Here is a 17,056-nt window from a genome sequence, read left to right as displayed (position 1 = left end):
CTATTAGCTGAATCCTCTAACAGGTGCTGAACAAATTAGCAAAGACTTTCAAAAAAAGATGTTCCTGCGTATAGCAGGTGACTGGAACTCTCCCTCCAGGAATTGAACCCGGGTCTGGCATACTGACCAATGTCTCCTCGATGACCCAGTTGCCTAGAAACAGAAGCTTAAAAGATGAAACTAGATGCCTTCTTATATCCTGAGGCTTACCAATATGTGTAATTGTTTAGCAGCTATTGTACGAGAAGGCAGCTCTCTATAATCTTCTTCAACAATGGTGCAAATCGCGCGCTACTGCTCCGGGCTACTAATGTGCAGGCCTTCTCCCCTGCCCTTCGCAAGATGTTCTTCACTCCCGCACCCTGTTGTTCGATTGGAAGGTAAACAGACAGGACAATAAGCTGCTAACTGAAAGTAACAAAAAGAATAGGCCCAAACATTAAAAAGTAATTCCTGCGTATCGCAGGTGGCTGGAACTCTCCCGCCGGGAATTGAACCCGGGTCTCAAGCGTGACAAGCTTGCATACTGACCACTATACTACGGAAGATGATAACTGTTGAGGCAGTTACTGTAGCGGAGTTCGATGTGAGCCGACTAACTAATATCTACTATATAGGTCGATAGCAGGATATCTGACCAAATGATAAGCAAGATGGTCGTATTGATCAAGCTGTCTGATACCATAATAGACTTAAACTCACGACAATGGAACCGAGCGACTACCTACGTCAGCGTGTCAAAAGAATTAACACCCAGAAGCATAAGAGATGAAATAATTTGGTTAGGTAGGTACTCCGCTATGCACCGATATGATATACTTTCCGTTCGTCTTCCTAAGTTGCAACTGTTTTTTACCTTCACACTGCTGTTTCAATTCACCTCGGTACATCTTAAGACGTCAAAGCCTCAATTGATCGGAGGCTGCACTGGCTGGTCAGAATTACAAATGGTGTTGTTACTGAGCATGAAGGGTATCATGTGACCTACCGCGTGACACGTCCAAATGCTCGGGGCCATTCCTCAACTCAGTCCTCACCTTTCTGTCTTCCTCTTTTCATTAGTTCATCATGTTATATTATTGAATATAAGAAGACTCTTGGGTATTAGACGTCAAATCAATTTAGCTACAGGTAGACTAACGACAGTCACGTGAGTACTAACTAAGTCTATCCCCTTGTATTCGGTTTTCAAGACTTGATTTTAACTATCTTCATAATAAAATGAACGCCTACTATCAAAGCCGAGAAGCATTGAGGCTTCTCAAGTGCCTGCCAGCCGAAGTCCTCAGCCAAATCATATCGAACTTATCCAACATCGATATCAAGAATCTACGCCAAACATGCATTTATTTTAAGGATATCGCGCGTCCTCGCATCAACCGCTTATTCCTTTCGACAAATTTGAAAGATATACAGGTATTCAGGGCAGTTGCTGATCACGAAATCTATCGATATGAAGTCACAGAGATCATTTACGATGATGTACGCTTCAGTCATGCGGACGATATAGACTCTGAATCGGACTATGATGCAGACAATATCGGTGACGCTACAGGAACTCCTCTATGGTTTCGTGACGTCTACCGTAAACTGTCACAACAGCAACAGGCGACGATTGCCACAAACAGAGACGCCGATGCTTTGAAATACGGGCTATCACGTCTTACTAACCTAAGACGAGTGACAATTACGCCTGCGGCTCATGGAGTGCCCGGCCGACCATTGTATCACACACCCGCTATCAGGTCACTTCCCCAAGGAATTCTTTATCCTATCGAGCGGGGTTGGCCTGTTACCATGCTAGGCAATGATCAGCTGGAAGAAGAGGATTGGAATGAAAAGAAGGCTCAATGGCGTGGCTATTTCCTTGTCAGTCGAACTCTTGCCCAACACCTGCGCGACAACCCGGAGACGAAGTTTACTGAATTAGTTATTGATACCAATCAACTCCGGACTGGTATCAGCTCTCGAATCTTTGAAGAGGCCAAGAGCAGCGAGAAAACTGATCTAATCACGATCTTAAGCCAACCTGGATTTACGCGTCTTGACCTCTCTCTCTACTGTGGAAATCAACACGAGTATGACTGGTGTTCTTTTGGCAGTGGCCGTTTACGCAATTTGCTTGCCAATGCTACAGATATCCAGCATATTAGTCTATTTACTAATATGGCAATGCGTACCGAAGACGAAGTGGACGAGAACTTTTTTCCTTTACGCAGCATCTTTCCTATTAGCGACTGGCACCGGCTTCGACATTTTGGCCTGTCCCGTTTCTACGTTCAGAAGGATGACGTTATCGAGCTTCTAAAATTACTACCACAAACGTTAATGTCAGTCGAGTTGAGCTTTCTTCTTTTCTTCCCAAACCAAGGTAACTATCAAACCTTGTTAGAAGACATGAGGGACAAACTGGGCTGGGGTGAGCGAAGACTGGTAGACCAACCTAAAATAGTTGTCCGCGTTGATGCATGGTTTGAACCAGCTCTTGGCGCTATACTGCAAGATCTCAGCCGTGAGGTGGACGGTTTCGTCTATCACGACGGCGAGAACCCATTTGAAGCATTGGAAGAATTAGATTGGTTAACAAATGTTACTGAAGGTGCTGGGGTGCTGGTGGATGCATTTGGGCCCGATTATAAATAATCAAATTCAGAAGGTGTACAGTCAGCGATTGATAGATATATGAGCTATATAATACATGATCCAAATTGTATAACACAACTAGACTAGACATATAGATGCGGGCTGTCCTTCCCTTGCGCATTGTGTATGAGTTCCGGTGGATCACCGTCATCCAAGTATTAAAACCTCTGCAACTTTGTTCTACACAGATGATAACCACCCAGTTAATTCTTATACGTCGGTCTTGATCGAGTCGAGATGAGGACATGTTCCCGAGAAGCGAAACTTGTCTACGTTGAATGCAATGTTTACAGCCCAGTGAGCATGGTAGATTGACGGGATAAGCATGACTCCGCTACAAGGTAAAAACCAATCAGTGTATGAAAGTCAGTATGTGAAGGTCAAACATACCCGGTTGCCAGGACGGACTGTAATGCAAAGTCGAACTTTGTGTTACGAACCATTGAATCCAAAACTGTTTCGATATACTCCTTCCACTCATCCTGGAGCGAGGGTATTGCTGGAGCTGAACTCTGGCTTGCGTAGAAGGTGTCAAACGTACCAAAGACGTCGCGAATAGCCTCATACGTTGTGCAGAACTTGTCCCATATGTCCGGGTGGTTCATGTACTCAAAGACCATTCCTAGAGTTGAAAAAAGGGGAGTGTCAAAAACAGGGAGGAAGTAAGAAAAGGGGAACCAGCTGGAAACGTACCCATCTCTTTTGTAGTCATAAGCTGATCTTCGGGAGGCTTCTTTGCGTACTTTGCCGGGTCAGAAGGTTTGTAGCCACTAAAGAGTCTTCCCTTCATAGCATTAGGCCTTCTCCTAAAAATGGACAGTCGATCTAGATGTATGTTGTTGCCTATCTCGGCCAATAGCGTGTGTATGAAAGCTTTTTTCTGTAGTAGCTTTCCCTGACTTCGAAGTGGCCACGAGGCAGAAGGCTTAACAATCCAGTCATCGACGAAACTGGTGTGTACCTTGGGCTGGGGATTGTCGGGCATCGGATGCTGCCTCTTTATGTGTCCTTTATTCAGCCAGAAGTCGAAGAAATCGCCAATGATCTGGCCTTCAAATATGTGTTCAGCTGTCATGTGTGAGTTCATTGTTTCAATATCGATTGGAAAGATGACGACGTCGACTCACTCTCATAGGCTACACGAACTTCTTCAAGTTGACCATTGTTATCCACCCAGGTCGTATCGAGGGGTCGTAGACCATCAACAGACCAGTCGGAGCATGAAATAGACGTATTTCCCCAGTATCGTGAGATGGGGTCCCATTGATTATTCTCGATGCCCTCCCAGCTGAATTTAGCATCCTGTGGAAACGCAGGGTACTTGTGGTCGATGGAGTGAAGAGCGTACCCCTTTTCATTGATTGTGACGCGTTTGATGGACGGCGTCGCCGTACCGTCTTTCCGCTTCAGTAGCGTACCTAAAGAGAGATCTCCGGGCCAAGGACCACCATCACCTTCTGGATTGGGGCAATCTGGACAGATATCGCTGATTCCGTACTTCAAGTCCATGTTCACGCATCCACAGCAGATGTCAGTCCCATTCTTCTTCTTAGGGCATGTCAGACAGTTGGTGCAAGAGATGGCTGCTTTCGAGTCCTGCAAGTCCTTTGCCGCATCTGCATCGAGGTAAGTGTTGGGGTGAATATTGGAATCAGAGCCGTAACCCCAGGCTAGGTTTTCTCCCATAGAAGGTTTCCGAGGGTAACAAGAGTCACCACTTCCGACTTTTTGCTAGGTAGTATTAGACCAGATTGATAATAGAGATGTGAGTCGTCAAGGAGCGGATATTCTTCCACCTACGAAATCATCCACGAGGCGTGGCAACGTCTCATTCGACCAGTTCAGGGGTGACCTATCGGTAACAGCCAGGTTAGCACATAGCTCTTGTAGTTATAACCACAGGGAAACGAAGCGACTAACTCTTTGTCCTGTGTAAATGACTGCTCTCCGAGAGTTCTGTTCGACAAATCGAATAGTTAGTGAGAACATTACATCGAGGAACCAGATATACTAACGCCACACGAGTATCAACACACATCGAGGGTGTCCCACTTGGACCCGGGGAAAATGTCCATTGTGTAAACGTTCTGTATTCCATTGATATCTATTTGCGCCTGTCAGTGTCTGAATCAATCGTTCGGCCTCCTAAACCTATACTTACATCCACAAGGGGAACTTCAGCTGACAAATAAGTATCTTTCTGAACCCTCATGTCTGGGAAAACTGCACAAATTTATACAAGGACTACTACTACTGCGTTCGTCCTGTAGGATGGATCTCGACCTACCCCGGCTATCTTCCAGCCAAGGCCACAAAGGAATTTGTTTTGGCGTCTACCACGCCGCTTCCTACAGGCCTTCCTCATCCATTCGACCTTCTCGACAAAGGTCCGACGATTCCAATTGCTGAGGACACACGTCAAGACTGCGAAGAGTAAGTTGAAACGGTCAAAACATCAATATCAACACGGGTTTTAACTATGACTCTCATGGCAGATATTTTGTTATTCCAAATATCACCCAGTTCCCCTTGATAGGTGACTGTTGGGGTATGGCACGGGCATGGGATATCACTCCAGAGGTATGCTTACAATTCGCCGCATTCCACATATCATAAACAAACTGCCAGTTCGCTTATCCTTATCTCCAATACCACTACATAATCAATTATGAATTTTTGATTAATGCTAACCATTAAATAGGAATTCGTTCTCTGGAACCCCTCATTGGATAGTACATCCAAGAACAGCTCAGGTTCCAATCCATACAACTACCCCTGTACCCTCTCGGAGAGCGTTTCTTACTGTGTTCAACTCGAATCAGCTACTTCAGGTTTGAAATCTCATTCACGGCTTCAAGTATGCAATTTGAGCTAATAACTGCATCCAGCCCCCCAACCCAAAGAGGACGAAGCTCCTCCTAATCCACGTGCAGCCGGTGAAGTGCAAGATTGCACTTCCTGGTGGTCGGCAGAAGAAGGCTACTCATGCGAGGACTTCCTTTCCATGACGTGGCTCGAGATGGATGATTTCTATAGAATGAATCCGTCTGTCAAGAGTGATTGCACAGGAATGGCTATTGGCACGTACTACTGTGTTTCAACAAACGCAGATGGTAGCCCACCTAGCATGGATGATGAAGAGTTCCCTACACAGACTACCACCACATTCACAGGATTTCCCACCCCTACTCCTGTCCAGGAGGGGATGGTCGATAACTGCAACAAATTTCACCAGGTCAAAGACACAACAACATGTGAAGGGATAGCCAAATATGACAAGATCTCATTGGCAGACTTCTACGAATGGAACCCCAAGGTCAAGTCGAGCTGCACTAACCTGCAAATGGGTGCCTATGTATGTGTTGGTGTGCCCAAGTCATCAACTCGTTCAACGACTACTACAAAAGCCACATCCACGACCACAACGAATGGTGTATCTACACCCACGCCTAATCAAGCCGGTATGGTATCAAATTGCAACAAGTTTCACTTCGTCAAGAGTACAACCACATGCCAAGGCATTGTGGACTATGACAAGATCACGATGTCCGATTTTCTCAAGTGGAACACGGGCGTTTCTTCCAAGTGTAACAACCTTGAACTAGGCAGTTACGCCTGCGTCGGAGTTATTGAAGGGTCGTCACTTCCATCAACCACCACTACCACCGGGGTCCCGACTCCTACACCTACACAAGCAGGCATGGTAAAGGGCTGCACCAAGTTTCACTATGTGCGTGACACTACAACTTGTGAAGGAATCCTAAATTATGACAAGATTACCCTGGCGCAGTTCTATAAATGGAATCCTGCGGTGAAGAGTGATTGCAGCGGTCTTTGGACTCAGACGTATGCGTGTGTGGCAGGGCCCTGAGAAGGACTACACGATGATGGCATGGCTCTAGATTTAAATTTGGTGGTATAGACTAGACAAACATGAACCTATGGTCGAATGTGTCTCTCAACCCCACAGACGTTATTTGCTCTTGAGAGATCAAGCTGGGGTCTGCCAGGGTATTCCCAAAGACCCAAAGCACCCGCTGGGGCTGGACGCGACCCACCAGTACATCAATTATGTATGCTGGAGTGCTGATGTAGATAGATGTGCGTAAGCAGTGCTTTCTCTCAGCAGGGCGAATGAGCTGGAGGTGCGCTTCGCTAGGTTTCCGCACCGTTTCTTATCGAGTCATGTGATCAAACGGCGAGGACAGGACAATGTCTCCGGTTTGCGGATAGCGTTCACTATGCTCTAAGATATCTTAATGCAAGTTTGGACGTGTCCCCTCAGGGTCAACCTCAAAGAAAAACATCAACTACTCTTCTACTTAGTTAGACATTAAACTGACCGCTTATCTTGTTTTTTTTTTATCTCAACTTTGATTGAAATGGGCTTAATTACGCTTATTATCGTTGTTAGTGCAGGTATTGCGCTTTTCTATTGGTTGCTGTCCTGTTCGTCTGTGTCTGAAAACGATGACCTATACCTCCAAAAGCGGAGACTACGGCAACGAAAATGGGACAACCGTGAACACGAGACAAGAACCCTACGGAAGACATGATTGGCTAAGCCAATCGTAGCGGAGTTCGATGTCTGCAGCTCTGCATTTGATGTCTATATATCCTAGAAGCTCTGGGCGTGAATTATGGTATCAATAGGTAATCAGCGAGTCTTGAGCTCTGCTTTCTGACTATGTACACACTCCTTACGTTATAACCCCGGCCAAGTACTTCCGTCTTGTGTAATACGAGGGTCTGGTGTAGTGAGATTGTGACAGAAATCGGGAACTGAGCTTCCTAATATTTGAACCGATCTGTTGGTGTTTATATCTGCCATACATTCTTTTGGCCAACCAGAGAAAGAGAGGGTTGGAGTCATATACCATAGTAATTGGGAACAATGTAGACCGACATAGTTGCTTTACTGTCAGGTTTTGGCTGAACTTGTCGTGAAGCAGAATGTTGTTTCTTGAACGGCAAATTATGCAAGGCCTCGCAGCAGGATGTATATCTAGAGCAACTGCTGAGAACTTCGAATAATTTCAAGCCTGCGCGATATGTGTGCATTATCTGAACATGGGTGCCGAGGTGATACTCGAAGGCATCCCTGAAATGTGCCAGTAGGCTATATCGATAACAGCATTTGCGCCAGGTTTCTGTAGATAACCTTAGATCCTGGTCCAACGTCTAGGGACCAGGCTGCAGAGGTCCCGAACAAGACTTGGAATTAGCCACAGATATGCTGCAGTTCCTAATAAGGCTCTGCTTGACTTTCAGCTTTTCTTAAAATAGAACGGCTTGTGCAACCGATGGCGTTATTGCCATAGCTTGCATATCAGGCTCCAAAGTAAGGTGTTCTTAAAGGTTTCGCATTGCGAGGTTCCTGGGAACTCGCACACGACTTTTCCTCTATCTGATACCCCTACTCACGATCTCTACTGTTGAGACTAATAAGGTTACACAATTGTCTACAGGAACGGCTTCGATCTTGCACCGAGCGAGCCATCATGCCTACTTCCCAGACACCCGACGAACCGAATTCCTCTCAAATCGAGCTTCTCTTGGTCGGTTCACATCAATCCACAACGATTGCTTCATCCAGTCAACGATACAAGAATCAAGATAGAATTGAGGCTAATCAGCCTCTGATCGACGGGGCCAAAAACGCCAGCGATGATCAACCTGATGATCACAGAGAAACGGGAATAGTAATTCGAAAAGCGTTGGTTTCATCATCGTCCAAGGTCAAGAATAAGAAAGACAAAGACACAGACACAGAAAAGCACTTTCCGGAACATGCTTGTTGGATCTGGAGATGGGAACTTCTTCAGCTCCTCATCGCTTCCGGGCTCTTTGCCGCCATCTGCATCGTTCTTTATATATATAGCGGCAAGGAACTCCCCGAGTGGAAGAATTTAGGCATTACCCTTAACACACTCGTTTCTATTATTGCCACTTTTTTCCGCGCATCAATTGCAATTATCTCTTCCGAGGTACTTGCTCAGCTTAAGTGGGAGTGGCTTTCTAGCAGCTTTCGTCCAATGCCAGATGTTCAAATGTTTGACACTGCTACAAGAGGCATTATCGGATCCCTTCGGCTACTTCCTGCTATAGCGCTCCGTCAACCTTTCACACTCGAAGCTATCCTCATTTCTTTTTTGTCATTGGGTATTGGGTCTTTTACACAGCAATCGATTCAGACTTACCAGTGTCTACAACTGGTACACCTTGGGTCACCGCCTTCTATAACTATTGCAAACAGCCTGAGCTGGTCTGACTTTGCTCAACTCACGCAAGACGGCGGATATGGTCTAAACGCCAAGATGTCACTGGCCATGAAGGATGCGATAATACAAGCGCGGAATATCAGCACCTTGTACAGTTGCCCTACAGGCTACTGCAATTTTACCACCTTTCCCGAATACTCTTCACAAGGACTGATAAGGCGAATGTCACATGCAAGTCTTGGTATATGCAGTGACTGTACCAATATAGATGAACTTGTCCGCCCACATGAACGAGATGGCAAGAAAACAGCTATCTATTCTCTGCCAACTGATGAGAGCAAGAATGGCTCCAGGATAGTTCTTGGAGGCCAGGATGGAGTTAAAGATACTCACATGAGTGTACACACTACCAGAAACCTAGATTGGACTAGAAAGAACGCTACTACAGCTTTCTTAAACCGCGCTCGGTGGTCCATTTCGAATATTACCCTTTTAGCAACACAGGATGATCGTGCCGTCGACGTAGCAGCGGCGGCTTGTATACTCTACCCATGCATCAGATATTACACCGCCGCAATCAAGTCTTTTCAGTTGTCAGAGAACATGGTATGGGAAGTACCTCTGCGAGCACAAAGCCCTGAGAAGATATGGTCTGCGAAAGCCGAATCTTTTGGTTATGATTGGAAAGGTGTCATGCAACCGTGCTTGGTTGATGGAAAACGGCGGGCCTTATCAGATATACCTTCAACAAAAGATGATTTTACTCGAGTGTATTTTCACCAAGACGACTGGGCCGAGCAAAGCATCGACGAACCACCCGGTTTTGTCAATATTACAGCGCCTACTGAGTGTGTTATGAAGTTCCCAGGGAACCTTGGGCTCGCGTTCGAGACAGAAATTGAAGCGACCTTTAATTTCAACTGTACGCCAGGGGATGATGCCTCCGGAGAACTTTCCTGCAGAACAGATTCCGCCATGGAAAACTCATATCCAGCGCCTTTATCAAGTCTTCTCAAGAACAATAGAACGTCAGGCGCCATCAAAAATGCGTTGAAATCTATGGCTACGCGAATCACGCAAGAGATGCGTCAAGTCAGCAAAGATCCATATTCAGATTCAAAGCATATTCAAGTGACCGGGAACGCGTCAGAGAACCGTTTTTGCGTCCAAATAGCGTGGAAATGGCTTATCTTTCCAGGAGCGCTTTTAGGATTATGTGCACTCCTACTTTTTGCAGTCATTTTTAGGTTCGGGTTATCAAAGAAGAGGAGAGTTTGGAAGAGCTCTGTTTTGCCTTTGCTGCTGAGAGATTATCCTGGGTTAGAGAGGATGGATTTGAAAGAAATAGAACAAGTAGCAGAAGGCTTTGAGGCCAAGATGCAGAGACCACTAGACTAGGTAGGTAGGTTTGTATTTTGGTAAGAATCATTCGGCTATTCTCCGCGTGCAGACCAGACTTACCTACTATTTCATGGTCATGATGCGACATCTTTGTATGTGTTCGGCTTATACAGACCCTGCTTAGCCAGGATTCTAGTACGGCAGGGCCGTGACAGTTATCAATGTTTAGTTTCTAGGTTTACATCTAGCCTCTATATACCTTCGCTGCTGCTGGTTCGAAAAGTAGTGAGCAACATGCTGTAGTGGGTCTTATACATTAAGCTCTGTGGTGGAATATTGCTCTTATCGCCTTAGTCCCATATTATAGAATCCTTATGCGATGAAAGGTAGGGAGACAACGTTGCTTGGACTTTCAACTGTCAACTTCTTATATATCTGCACTATATACTGAAGTGGGAAACCGTGCCAGAGAGCTTTGAGGCCGGATGAAAACCCTCTCTTCACTCCCCGGACAACTTCACTCTGAGGGTTCCCTTGAATCTATATCCTCCCGAGTCTGATATTCCTGTCTGATCCAGAAAGTCAACACCTCCCTTCTTGTTCTAGAGCCCTAAAATCTTCCCAGCCGTGAAGCTGGTCTTGCAGTGAAACTTGCGGTATCCATGAACTGTTTCACTTTGCAATCCAATGTCATACTTTCGTTTGCAATCGTAGTCGTTGCCTGTAGTGACGTAGCAATCACCATATTTCTTTCCGTCGACTGTTCAGACTGATCAGCGGTAAGCTCTCTCAAGACTGTGAAATGTACTTACGTCCATACATGCGGTAGTTGCGGTCTTTGTAGATGGCTATAAAAGCGATTGTCAGTCTCTCCTCTTACTCTGGGTTGCTATAAGACCTACTCCAATGGTACACCGGGGCTTTGTGACGGAAGTTCATCTCCAGCTGCGTGATGTCTCGAGTAGGGCCTAGGAAACCGCATGCTCCCCTGCAACGGACGCCAGTCTTACTACCGCTGGCATCGTATGTGTCGGGGAAAAACTCCCGATCAAAGACTGAGCTGCAAGTGTTTGGCTGATTTCGATCCCAGATCTGTCACGATTCCAACACAAAGCCGCCTTTCTTGTGATCGACCTTGAAGATATCGAAGTCAGCTTGAGCGGCTGGCAGAAATGTAGCCAGCACGGCTGTAGCGAGGACAGTGAATTTCATGATGCTGAGTTTCCTAAAATGGCGAATGGAGCAATGCTGGTAGAATGGTACCTATAACAAGTAGCAAAGCTGGCCACGGTATTTATGTCTGATCATGGCGAATCTCGCTCCATCACCTGCCCCATCGTATTCTGGAGAAATTTCTTCTCTTGGAAGGAGAAGAAAGTAATCTCACGATGCCTCAAGTCCGTGAGTAAAGAGCGCCGCGGGTTAAGCCGCGGACGCAGTTATGGAGAATGTCAGCCTGGGTCCCTCCACTTACATGAACACCATGTAACGATACCAGAAGGATGAAGGATCCATAAAAGCTAGCTTTCCCAGCTTCAACTGTCTGTCAGGACCCGTAAAACGGCAGCCTACCTCTTCTACATGGGAGCTCGTATACACTTCTTGCAAATTGAACTTGTTCGATACAATCCAGTAAAGTTTCTTCTGCTGCAAGGGGCAGAAGCGTTGAATTACATGTGCAACATTGAGAAAATAATTGTAACTTATTCTATAGTCCGCTGTGATGGGCTTTGTATGTTCCTCTTATTACACTCTAATCCTTTATAACCAGTTGTTACTATATAACATCAATGTTGAGAATCTTAATATCCTCCTCAGGCTTTTCCTTGTGTGTCCGCACGTTCTCGATCTTGTGAATGATATCAAACCCTTGTGTGGCACGACCGAAAATTGTGTGCTTTCCATCCAACCAGGGCTGTCAGGGGTTAGCTGATATTCTTCCACAAAAGCACGGAGAGTAACTTACTGTCTTTTCTGTTGTGATAAAGAACTGACTGGCATTGGTGTTGGGTCCTGCATTGGCCATGCTCACCGTAAACGGTTTGTCATGCTTGAGACTACTAAACTCATCCTCGAATTCACGACCCCAGATACTCTCACCACCAGTTCCATCACCAAGAGGATCTCCTCCCTGGATCATGAACTTTCGGATTACACGATGGAAGATTGTGTTGTTGTAATAGCCATTCTTGGAATGTGTGACAAAGTTCTCAACAGTCTTTGGTGCCGCGTCGGGGAATAGACGGATGTGGATGTCACCATATGTCGTGTGAATAACAGCGCCGGTACCAGTTTCAGTCTTCTTGGCCTTGGCGTCCTTTTTGTGGCCCAGCATCGTGGGCTTTTCGTTTTGAACATCTCGTGTCGACTTAGAGATATCCTCCTCGTTCGTAAACATATAGAAACGCACTTTGCCGACACCTGTTGCAACCAAGATTGGATCTCTGGTTTCTGCTTCTTGCAAAAGAGGGTTACTAGAAGCACCCATTTCAACTGTCGTAATTCCCTTCTTCTGAGGTTGTCCTTGGTAGATGGCGATGTTGACAGCCCGGAAGTTCTCATCCTTACCATACACCTTGACCACTTGATTGGTATATGTGTTGAGGACCTTGATTCCCAGCATAGAACCGTAAATAATAAAGTTGCCTGACTCGTCAAAGATAACATTTGACTTGTCCTTCAGCGTTTCCGATTCGATATCTCTCTCGTGGGCAGCTCGACGCCCAAATTCGACATTATCCAGCTTAGCAGCCCCTGTTCCTGCTCGGTGCATTTCCTCAGCGACCTGCAGAGATTCATCGTATTCGCGATGTAATTTGGCGGTTGCGAAATCGAACATGCGAATCTTTCTATCCGGTAAAGAAAAGGCAACGAAGCTCTTGCCATTGGGTGAGATCGATAGACTTGCGGGGACGGATTTTGCCTTCTTGAAATCGAACAGGTTTGTTGAGCTCTTGTACTCGAAAACCCCCTCGGGTTTCTCGTAGTTGCCGCTTGGTCGCCAATACTCAAGCATGCCACCCTCGTCTGCCGAAACCACACAGTCGTATGCCTCGTTAAACGCCATTAAATGGACAGGCTTTCTGTGTAAGCCCTTGATTGTGTGAATGGGCTCTTCATTCTCTCCTCTTCCGTCATAAATATGTATCAGGGGCTTCGATTTTTCGGAAACGGCCAGAAGCGGCAAGGAGGCGCCCTTTCTGTGAACCCAGCATACGCAGTTGGGAGCATAGTTGAGAGGGATCATAGACAGCAGATCAAATGTGATAACATCAAAGATCTTGACTGTTTCGTCCTCGCCAATAGTCGCAAAGCTTCGGCCATCATTGCTCACTGAAACCGCCTTGATCTCGCCATTGTGAGCCTTGAACTCCTTGACGAACTCAATGCCTTGCGCAATCTTCTTCCAGAACTTGACGACACCGTCTATCGACGATGTGATGAGAAATTCCGTCAGGGGAGTCCATGTCGCAAAGAGGATTTGCTCCTTGTGCATAAGAGACTTGGAATAGCGAGCCGACTTGGGTAGGGCGGCGACGTAAAGCTTTTCGTGGGGGAGGACTCGTCTTTTCTTCTTGGGGGCTTGAGAGGGTAGCTGAGGGCCCATGTCATCGTCAGAGGAGCTGTCTATGGGTATTGTCAGTATGGTTAAGAGGCACGCGATGGATTGTATTTCGTACCTGAAGCATCGTCGCGAAATTCAGAGTGGTTTCGCTTCTGCGAGCGATTGTCATCATCTGAAGTCATTTTGAGATATTTGCCTGGTCAAAGAAACTTGAATCAGGTAATTATAGATATCGCGACAAATTGGTAGCTTGCAGATGTATCTTTTGGTAGATCTACAGTTTGCGACAGGATAAGATTGTTGTCTGGGCAAACACAGCCTCGTGTGGCGCGACCTTAAAGTGTGGCTGTCCTCCAATGCTCCACCTTGCATGGAAATGGAAGCTTCCTTCAAAGGGTCTGAGATCCACATTGAGGTCATGAATGTTGGAAAACGGGACTTGATGAGCTCCGAGACTCCGGCTCGGGCATGGTTCCTTGTTCTTCTGTTTTATGTACCTATAGAAGTCATGTGAATATTAATAGACTGGACAACTTTCACCTAAACTTGTTCGAATTCTTCACCTTTTGTGTTAACACTGAGACTTGTCTGTATAACCTCATCGGGTTTCACCAACATGGCGTCTCAACATCCTCTCCAAAAGTTGTCATCGCCCTCGTGGGGTCTTTCGCTGGCCGTCCACCTTCTCGGCATAGCCTCCTTCAACTATAACTTCATGTTCCTCCAACAATGGGACGTTCCTATCGCAAAAGCCTACGGATGGCACTTCCAATTCTTGACAATCCTTGGCCTTGCGGCGTCAATGATTGCGTTCATGTTCGGTGCTGCGGCTGATGTCACAAAGAGCCGTACTCTCTTCCAGGTCAAGAACTACATCGCTGTTCTCGCTACACCAGTTGAAGTCGTTATCTCCATCTTGTACTGGGGTATCAAGTTCGTCGACTCGAAGCTGCTCATGCCTGACGAGTTCTACATCGACATTCTCCCGGATGTGGGATTCCATCTCGCACCTGCAGTTTTCTTGACTATCGATCTTCTCTTCTTCAGTCCTCCATGGACTATCCCAGCTTATAGTATGATGGCACTCAGTACAGTCTTTACATTTGCCTACTGGTTCTGGGTTGAGCATTGCTATAGTCACAACGGATGGTGAGTTTCCATGGTCAAAATTTAGACATGCCATGCTTACATCATTAATAGGTACCCTTACCCTCTGTTTGAACTTCTTACTACGGGCCAACGGATTGCATTCTTCACTTTTGCAGCTGCTTTGATTGTCGCTTCCGCATCAGGCCTCAAGTGGCTGTATGGACGAGTCAATGGTTATGAGACCGCACAGAAAGAAGCCCACAAGCCTCTTAAGCAGGTTCAATGATTCATTGACACCGATGCAAAGACAACAATTAGGATGCTATTATTCACTGATAAAATTCATGGGGATATAAGATGTTTGCCATCTTGCATTATACCAGTAGATTATAAGTCTGTGCAGTGTAAGACTTCCTATTGTATCTATGCTTTTTGTGTATTAGTATAGCGCAGTTGGAGATGGCAATGGAGCAGAAGCTTTCAATGCATATTTTAAAAGTTCATACTGTAGTCCTTATAGTAATATAATTGAAATACATTATGCTCGAATAATTTACAACTGATATGGGAGTCATGACAATCGATGGCAGCTTCTGTAACTAAAAGGAAGCAAACTCGGGAAGGAACAGTGAGTGAGTTGCCCCGCTCACAGAAACAGTGCTCCAAACCAAGCAAACCCCACCAAAACTTCCACCACATCAACAGCCAAGCTCCATCAAGACATTGCACTTTCACCACCAGAGCCTTCAATCCACAGCCCTGCTAAACAAAATACATAACCATGGATATTGAAGAGATCCTTCGTCAAGTTGACCCCACGTCTCATGGCGTTCCCAATGAAACACGCGACCTGCAGGCTTTGACGCGTCTCTGGATCGCCGAGAGATCAGCCCCTGAGCTTCTAGAGTAGGTTCTCACTGTTACCGAACGAATATGAAAGTTTCTAATAAGCTACAGATGGCCGACTGATGGACTCTTTGATCGAGTCAATGCCCGCATCAAGTCTCAGATCGAAAAAGTGGAGGATATGACGGGTGATATGGATCCGAAGACCAACTTTGCCCTCATCGTTATCCAGACTGAGCTTGAGCGGTACAAGTTCCTTGTGAGAAGTTTCCTGCGGGCTCGTATCGCAAAGGTCAATAAACCATAGACTCTAGCAAAATTACCAGACTAACTCTCCTTAGATCGACAAGCACACCTTGCACTACCTTTCAAGCCAAGAGCTCAGAGACAGAATGTCTCCTACAGAAGTCGCCTACGCCACACGACACCAAGCTCTTTTGCATAATCACTACCTCTCATCGTTTCTGTCATCTTTCCCCCAACAACTTCAGAACCTCAACGATACAGCAGGCAACATCAGCATGATCGACTCACCAGACCTTGACACAGCTGTTTTTATCCGCATGCTCAGAGAGAAGGACGTCCACGGTAGAGGAACAGATGCTGACATTACTCTACCTGCTGAGAATGGCGATGTTCTCATCATGCGATGGTCCAGCGCAAAGCATATGGTCGACGACGGGGATGCTGAGCTTGTCTGAGATATTTGGCCCAACCTAACAACAACAACTCAAGGCGGTCTGTACCGGAATGCACACTCTGTATTTTGACAGCTTCAGTGGTGAGGCTGCAACATGGCGGCTGCTATCTTAAACAGCACATACCCTGGTATTGGCATTCAGAAAAAGCATTGGCATGATCGGCGCAAGATCAGGCTATATCGACTATATTCGCCTGGACTATACAGCTTGTCAAGTCCCCTCCTGGTACTACCATTGCCCTAGTCACGGGTGCAAACAAAACCATCGGTTTTAAACCCACGAGGAATCTCCCCAGTGAGAATAAGAGACATTGCCTCTGACCATCACCCAGAAGTCGTTGAGGAGGCAACATCTTTCCTCCAAGCGTAAGGCTACAACGTCTTTTCCCTCATTCGCCGCATCACCATTGCAGTCAAAACCGCTGGTGGTAGACTCGATCGTCTTGGAACCCTCGTCAGCACAGTGCCGTTTCAGCCTACGACTTGTGTATACCTTTACTGGAGCTCAAATGACTGTCTACAACACCAACGGCATTGACACCACACTGTTGACAAATGGTTTCATCCCGTTACTCAAGAAGTCTACTAAGGCTCGTCGCGTTATCTTTGTATCTACTCCTCTTGACATTCTGACTCTGAAGGCGGATTTAT

The 17,056-nt window shown here is 46.1% G+C and overlaps 8 protein-coding genes and 1 non-coding gene across 9 annotated transcripts; 5 read left to right on the top strand and 4 right to left on the bottom strand.

Annotated features, from left to right (window-relative positions):
- Positions 1–476: 476 nt before the first annotated feature.
- Positions 477–548, bottom strand: B0J16DRAFT_t7. The gene has a single exon. It is a non-coding gene; the product is annotated as a tRNA-Asp (tRNA).
- A 490-nt stretch (positions 549–1,038) lies between these two features.
- B0J16DRAFT_9499 (uncharacterized protein) lies at positions 1,039–2,748 on the top strand. Its single transcript, XM_046134737.1, has one exon. It carries the CDS (start codon positions 1,222–1,224, stop codon positions 2,641–2,643), a length of 1,422 nt encoding a protein of 473 aa, XP_045988585.1. The 5' UTR covers positions 1,039–1,221; the 3' UTR covers positions 2,644–2,748.
- Positions 2,748–4,693, bottom strand: B0J16DRAFT_408620 (uncharacterized protein). Its single transcript, XM_046133042.1, has 7 exons — positions 4,659–4,693; positions 4,564–4,599; positions 4,444–4,495; positions 3,771–4,374; positions 3,337–3,711; positions 3,034–3,265; positions 2,748–2,977 (listed from the first exon to the last, which is right to left on the bottom strand). Exons 1-7 carry the CDS (start codon positions 4,679–4,681, stop codon positions 2,854–2,856), a joined length of 1,446 nt encoding a protein of 481 aa, XP_045988584.1. The 5' UTR covers positions 4,682–4,693; the 3' UTR covers positions 2,748–2,853.
- Positions 4,694–5,391: 698 nt separating this feature from the next.
- On the top strand, positions 5,392–6,821 carry B0J16DRAFT_327070 (uncharacterized protein). Its single transcript, XM_046126066.1, has one exon. It carries the CDS (start codon positions 5,648–5,650, stop codon positions 6,512–6,514), a length of 867 nt encoding a protein of 288 aa, XP_045988583.1. The 5' UTR covers positions 5,392–5,647; the 3' UTR covers positions 6,515–6,821.
- Positions 6,822–7,901: 1,080 nt separating this feature from the next.
- On the top strand, positions 7,902–10,420 carry B0J16DRAFT_9483 (uncharacterized protein). The gene is made up of 2 exons (XM_046134732.1): positions 7,902–7,984; positions 8,093–10,420. Exon 2 carries the CDS (start codon positions 8,145–8,147, stop codon positions 10,260–10,262), a length of 2,118 nt encoding a protein of 705 aa, XP_045988582.1. The 5' UTR covers positions 7,902–7,984; positions 8,093–8,144; the 3' UTR covers positions 10,263–10,420.
- Positions 10,421–10,807: 387 nt separating this feature from the next.
- On the bottom strand, positions 10,808–11,417 carry B0J16DRAFT_377404 (uncharacterized protein; the record flags this gene model as incomplete). Its single annotated transcript, XM_046130841.1, has 4 exons — positions 10,808–10,965; positions 11,018–11,053; positions 11,108–11,265; positions 11,314–11,417. 4 exons carry the CDS (start codon positions 11,415–11,417, stop codon positions 10,808–10,810), a joined length of 456 nt encoding a protein of 151 aa, XP_045988581.1.
- A 466-nt stretch (positions 11,418–11,883) lies between these two features.
- On the bottom strand, positions 11,884–14,026 carry B0J16DRAFT_327066 (uncharacterized protein). Its single transcript, XM_046126065.1, has 3 exons — positions 13,886–14,026; positions 12,172–13,832; positions 11,884–12,120 (listed from the first exon to the last, which is right to left on the bottom strand). Exons 1-3 carry the CDS (start codon positions 13,950–13,952, stop codon positions 11,983–11,985), a joined length of 1,866 nt encoding a protein of 621 aa, XP_045988580.1. The 5' UTR covers positions 13,953–14,026; the 3' UTR covers positions 11,884–11,982.
- Positions 14,027–14,198: 172 nt separating this feature from the next.
- On the top strand, positions 14,199–15,408 carry B0J16DRAFT_277921 (FAR-17a/AIG1-like protein). Its single transcript, XM_046123822.1, has 2 exons — positions 14,199–14,919; positions 14,971–15,408. Exons 1-2 carry the CDS (start codon positions 14,387–14,389, stop codon positions 15,143–15,145), a joined length of 708 nt encoding a protein of 235 aa, XP_045988579.1. The 5' UTR covers positions 14,199–14,386; the 3' UTR covers positions 15,146–15,408.
- A 139-nt stretch (positions 15,409–15,547) lies between these two features.
- B0J16DRAFT_9468 (uncharacterized protein) lies at positions 15,548–16,660 on the top strand. Its single transcript, XM_046134723.1, has 3 exons — positions 15,548–15,765; positions 15,817–15,997; positions 16,047–16,660. The coding sequence occupies exons 1-3, from the start codon at positions 15,641–15,643 to the stop codon at positions 16,404–16,406; spliced, it is 666 nt and encodes a 221-aa protein (XP_045988578.1). The 5' UTR covers positions 15,548–15,640; the 3' UTR covers positions 16,407–16,660.
- Positions 16,661–17,056: the final 396 nt, after the last annotated feature.

This window comes from Fusarium flagelliforme, assembly GCF_020744385.1.
Source record: "Fusarium flagelliforme strain FIESC 12 MPI-CAGE-AA-0113 chromosome Unknown B0J16scaffold_1, whole genome shotgun sequence".
Taxonomy (NCBI): Eukaryota; Fungi; Ascomycota; class Sordariomycetes; order Hypocreales; family Nectriaceae; genus Fusarium; species Fusarium flagelliforme.
Note: the sequence above shows the minus strand (reverse complement) of the source record. Positions and strands in the feature narration are given on the sequence as shown.

What these genes read in the sequence shown, in the direction of transcription:
- B0J16DRAFT_277921 (XM_046123822.1), top strand. Translation starts at nt 14,387, where the DNA reads ATGGCGTCTCAACATCCTCTCCAAAAGTTGTCATCGCCCTCGTGGGGT. An exon ending in TGCTATAGTCACAACGGATG is followed by an intron (nt 14,920 to 14,970) that starts GTGAGTTTCCAT and finishes CATCATTAATAG; the next exon opens with GTACCCTTACCCTCTGTTTG.
- B0J16DRAFT_9483 (XM_046134732.1), top strand. Translation starts at nt 8,145, where the DNA reads ATGCCTACTTCCCAGACACCCGACGAACCGAATTCCTCTCAAATCGAG.
- B0J16DRAFT_9468 (XM_046134723.1), top strand. Translation starts at nt 15,641, where the DNA reads ATGGATATTGAAGAGATCCTTCGTCAAGTTGACCCCACGTCTCATGGC. An exon ending in TCAGCCCCTGAGCTTCTAGA is followed by an intron (nt 15,766 to 15,816) that starts GTAGGTTCTCAC and finishes AATAAGCTACAG; the next exon opens with ATGGCCGACTGATGGACTCT. An exon ending in TGCGGGCTCGTATCGCAAAG is followed by an intron (nt 15,998 to 16,046) that starts GTCAATAAACCA and finishes AACTCTCCTTAG; the next exon opens with ATCGACAAGCACACCTTGCA.
- B0J16DRAFT_327070 (XM_046126066.1), top strand. Translation starts at nt 5,648, where the DNA reads ATGACGTGGCTCGAGATGGATGATTTCTATAGAATGAATCCGTCTGTC.
- B0J16DRAFT_408620 (XM_046133042.1), bottom strand. Translation starts at nt 4,681, where the DNA reads ATGTGTGTTGATACTCGTGTGGC. An exon ending in AGTTCGTGTAGCCTATGAGA is followed by an intron (nt 3,712 to 3,770) that starts GTGAGTCGACGT and finishes CACACATGACAG; the next exon opens with CTGAACACATATTTGAAGGC. An exon ending in CAGTCCGTCCTGGCAACCGG is followed by an intron (nt 2,978 to 3,033) that starts GTATGTTTGACC and finishes TTTACCTTGTAG; the next exon opens with CGGAGTCATGCTTATCCCGT.
- B0J16DRAFT_9499 (XM_046134737.1), top strand. Translation starts at nt 1,222, where the DNA reads ATGAACGCCTACTATCAAAGCCGAGAAGCATTGAGGCTTCTCAAGTGC.
- B0J16DRAFT_327066 (XM_046126065.1), bottom strand. Translation starts at nt 13,952, where the DNA reads ATGACTTCAGATGATGACAATCGCTCGCAGAAGCGAAACCACTCTGAA. An exon ending in ATTTCGCGACGATGCTTCAG is followed by an intron (nt 13,833 to 13,885) that starts GTACGAAATACA and finishes CAATACCCATAG; the next exon opens with ACAGCTCCTCTGACGATGAC. An exon ending in TTATCACAACAGAAAAGACA is followed by an intron (nt 12,121 to 12,171) that starts GTAAGTTACTCT and finishes AACCCCTGACAG; the next exon opens with CCCTGGTTGGATGGAAAGCA.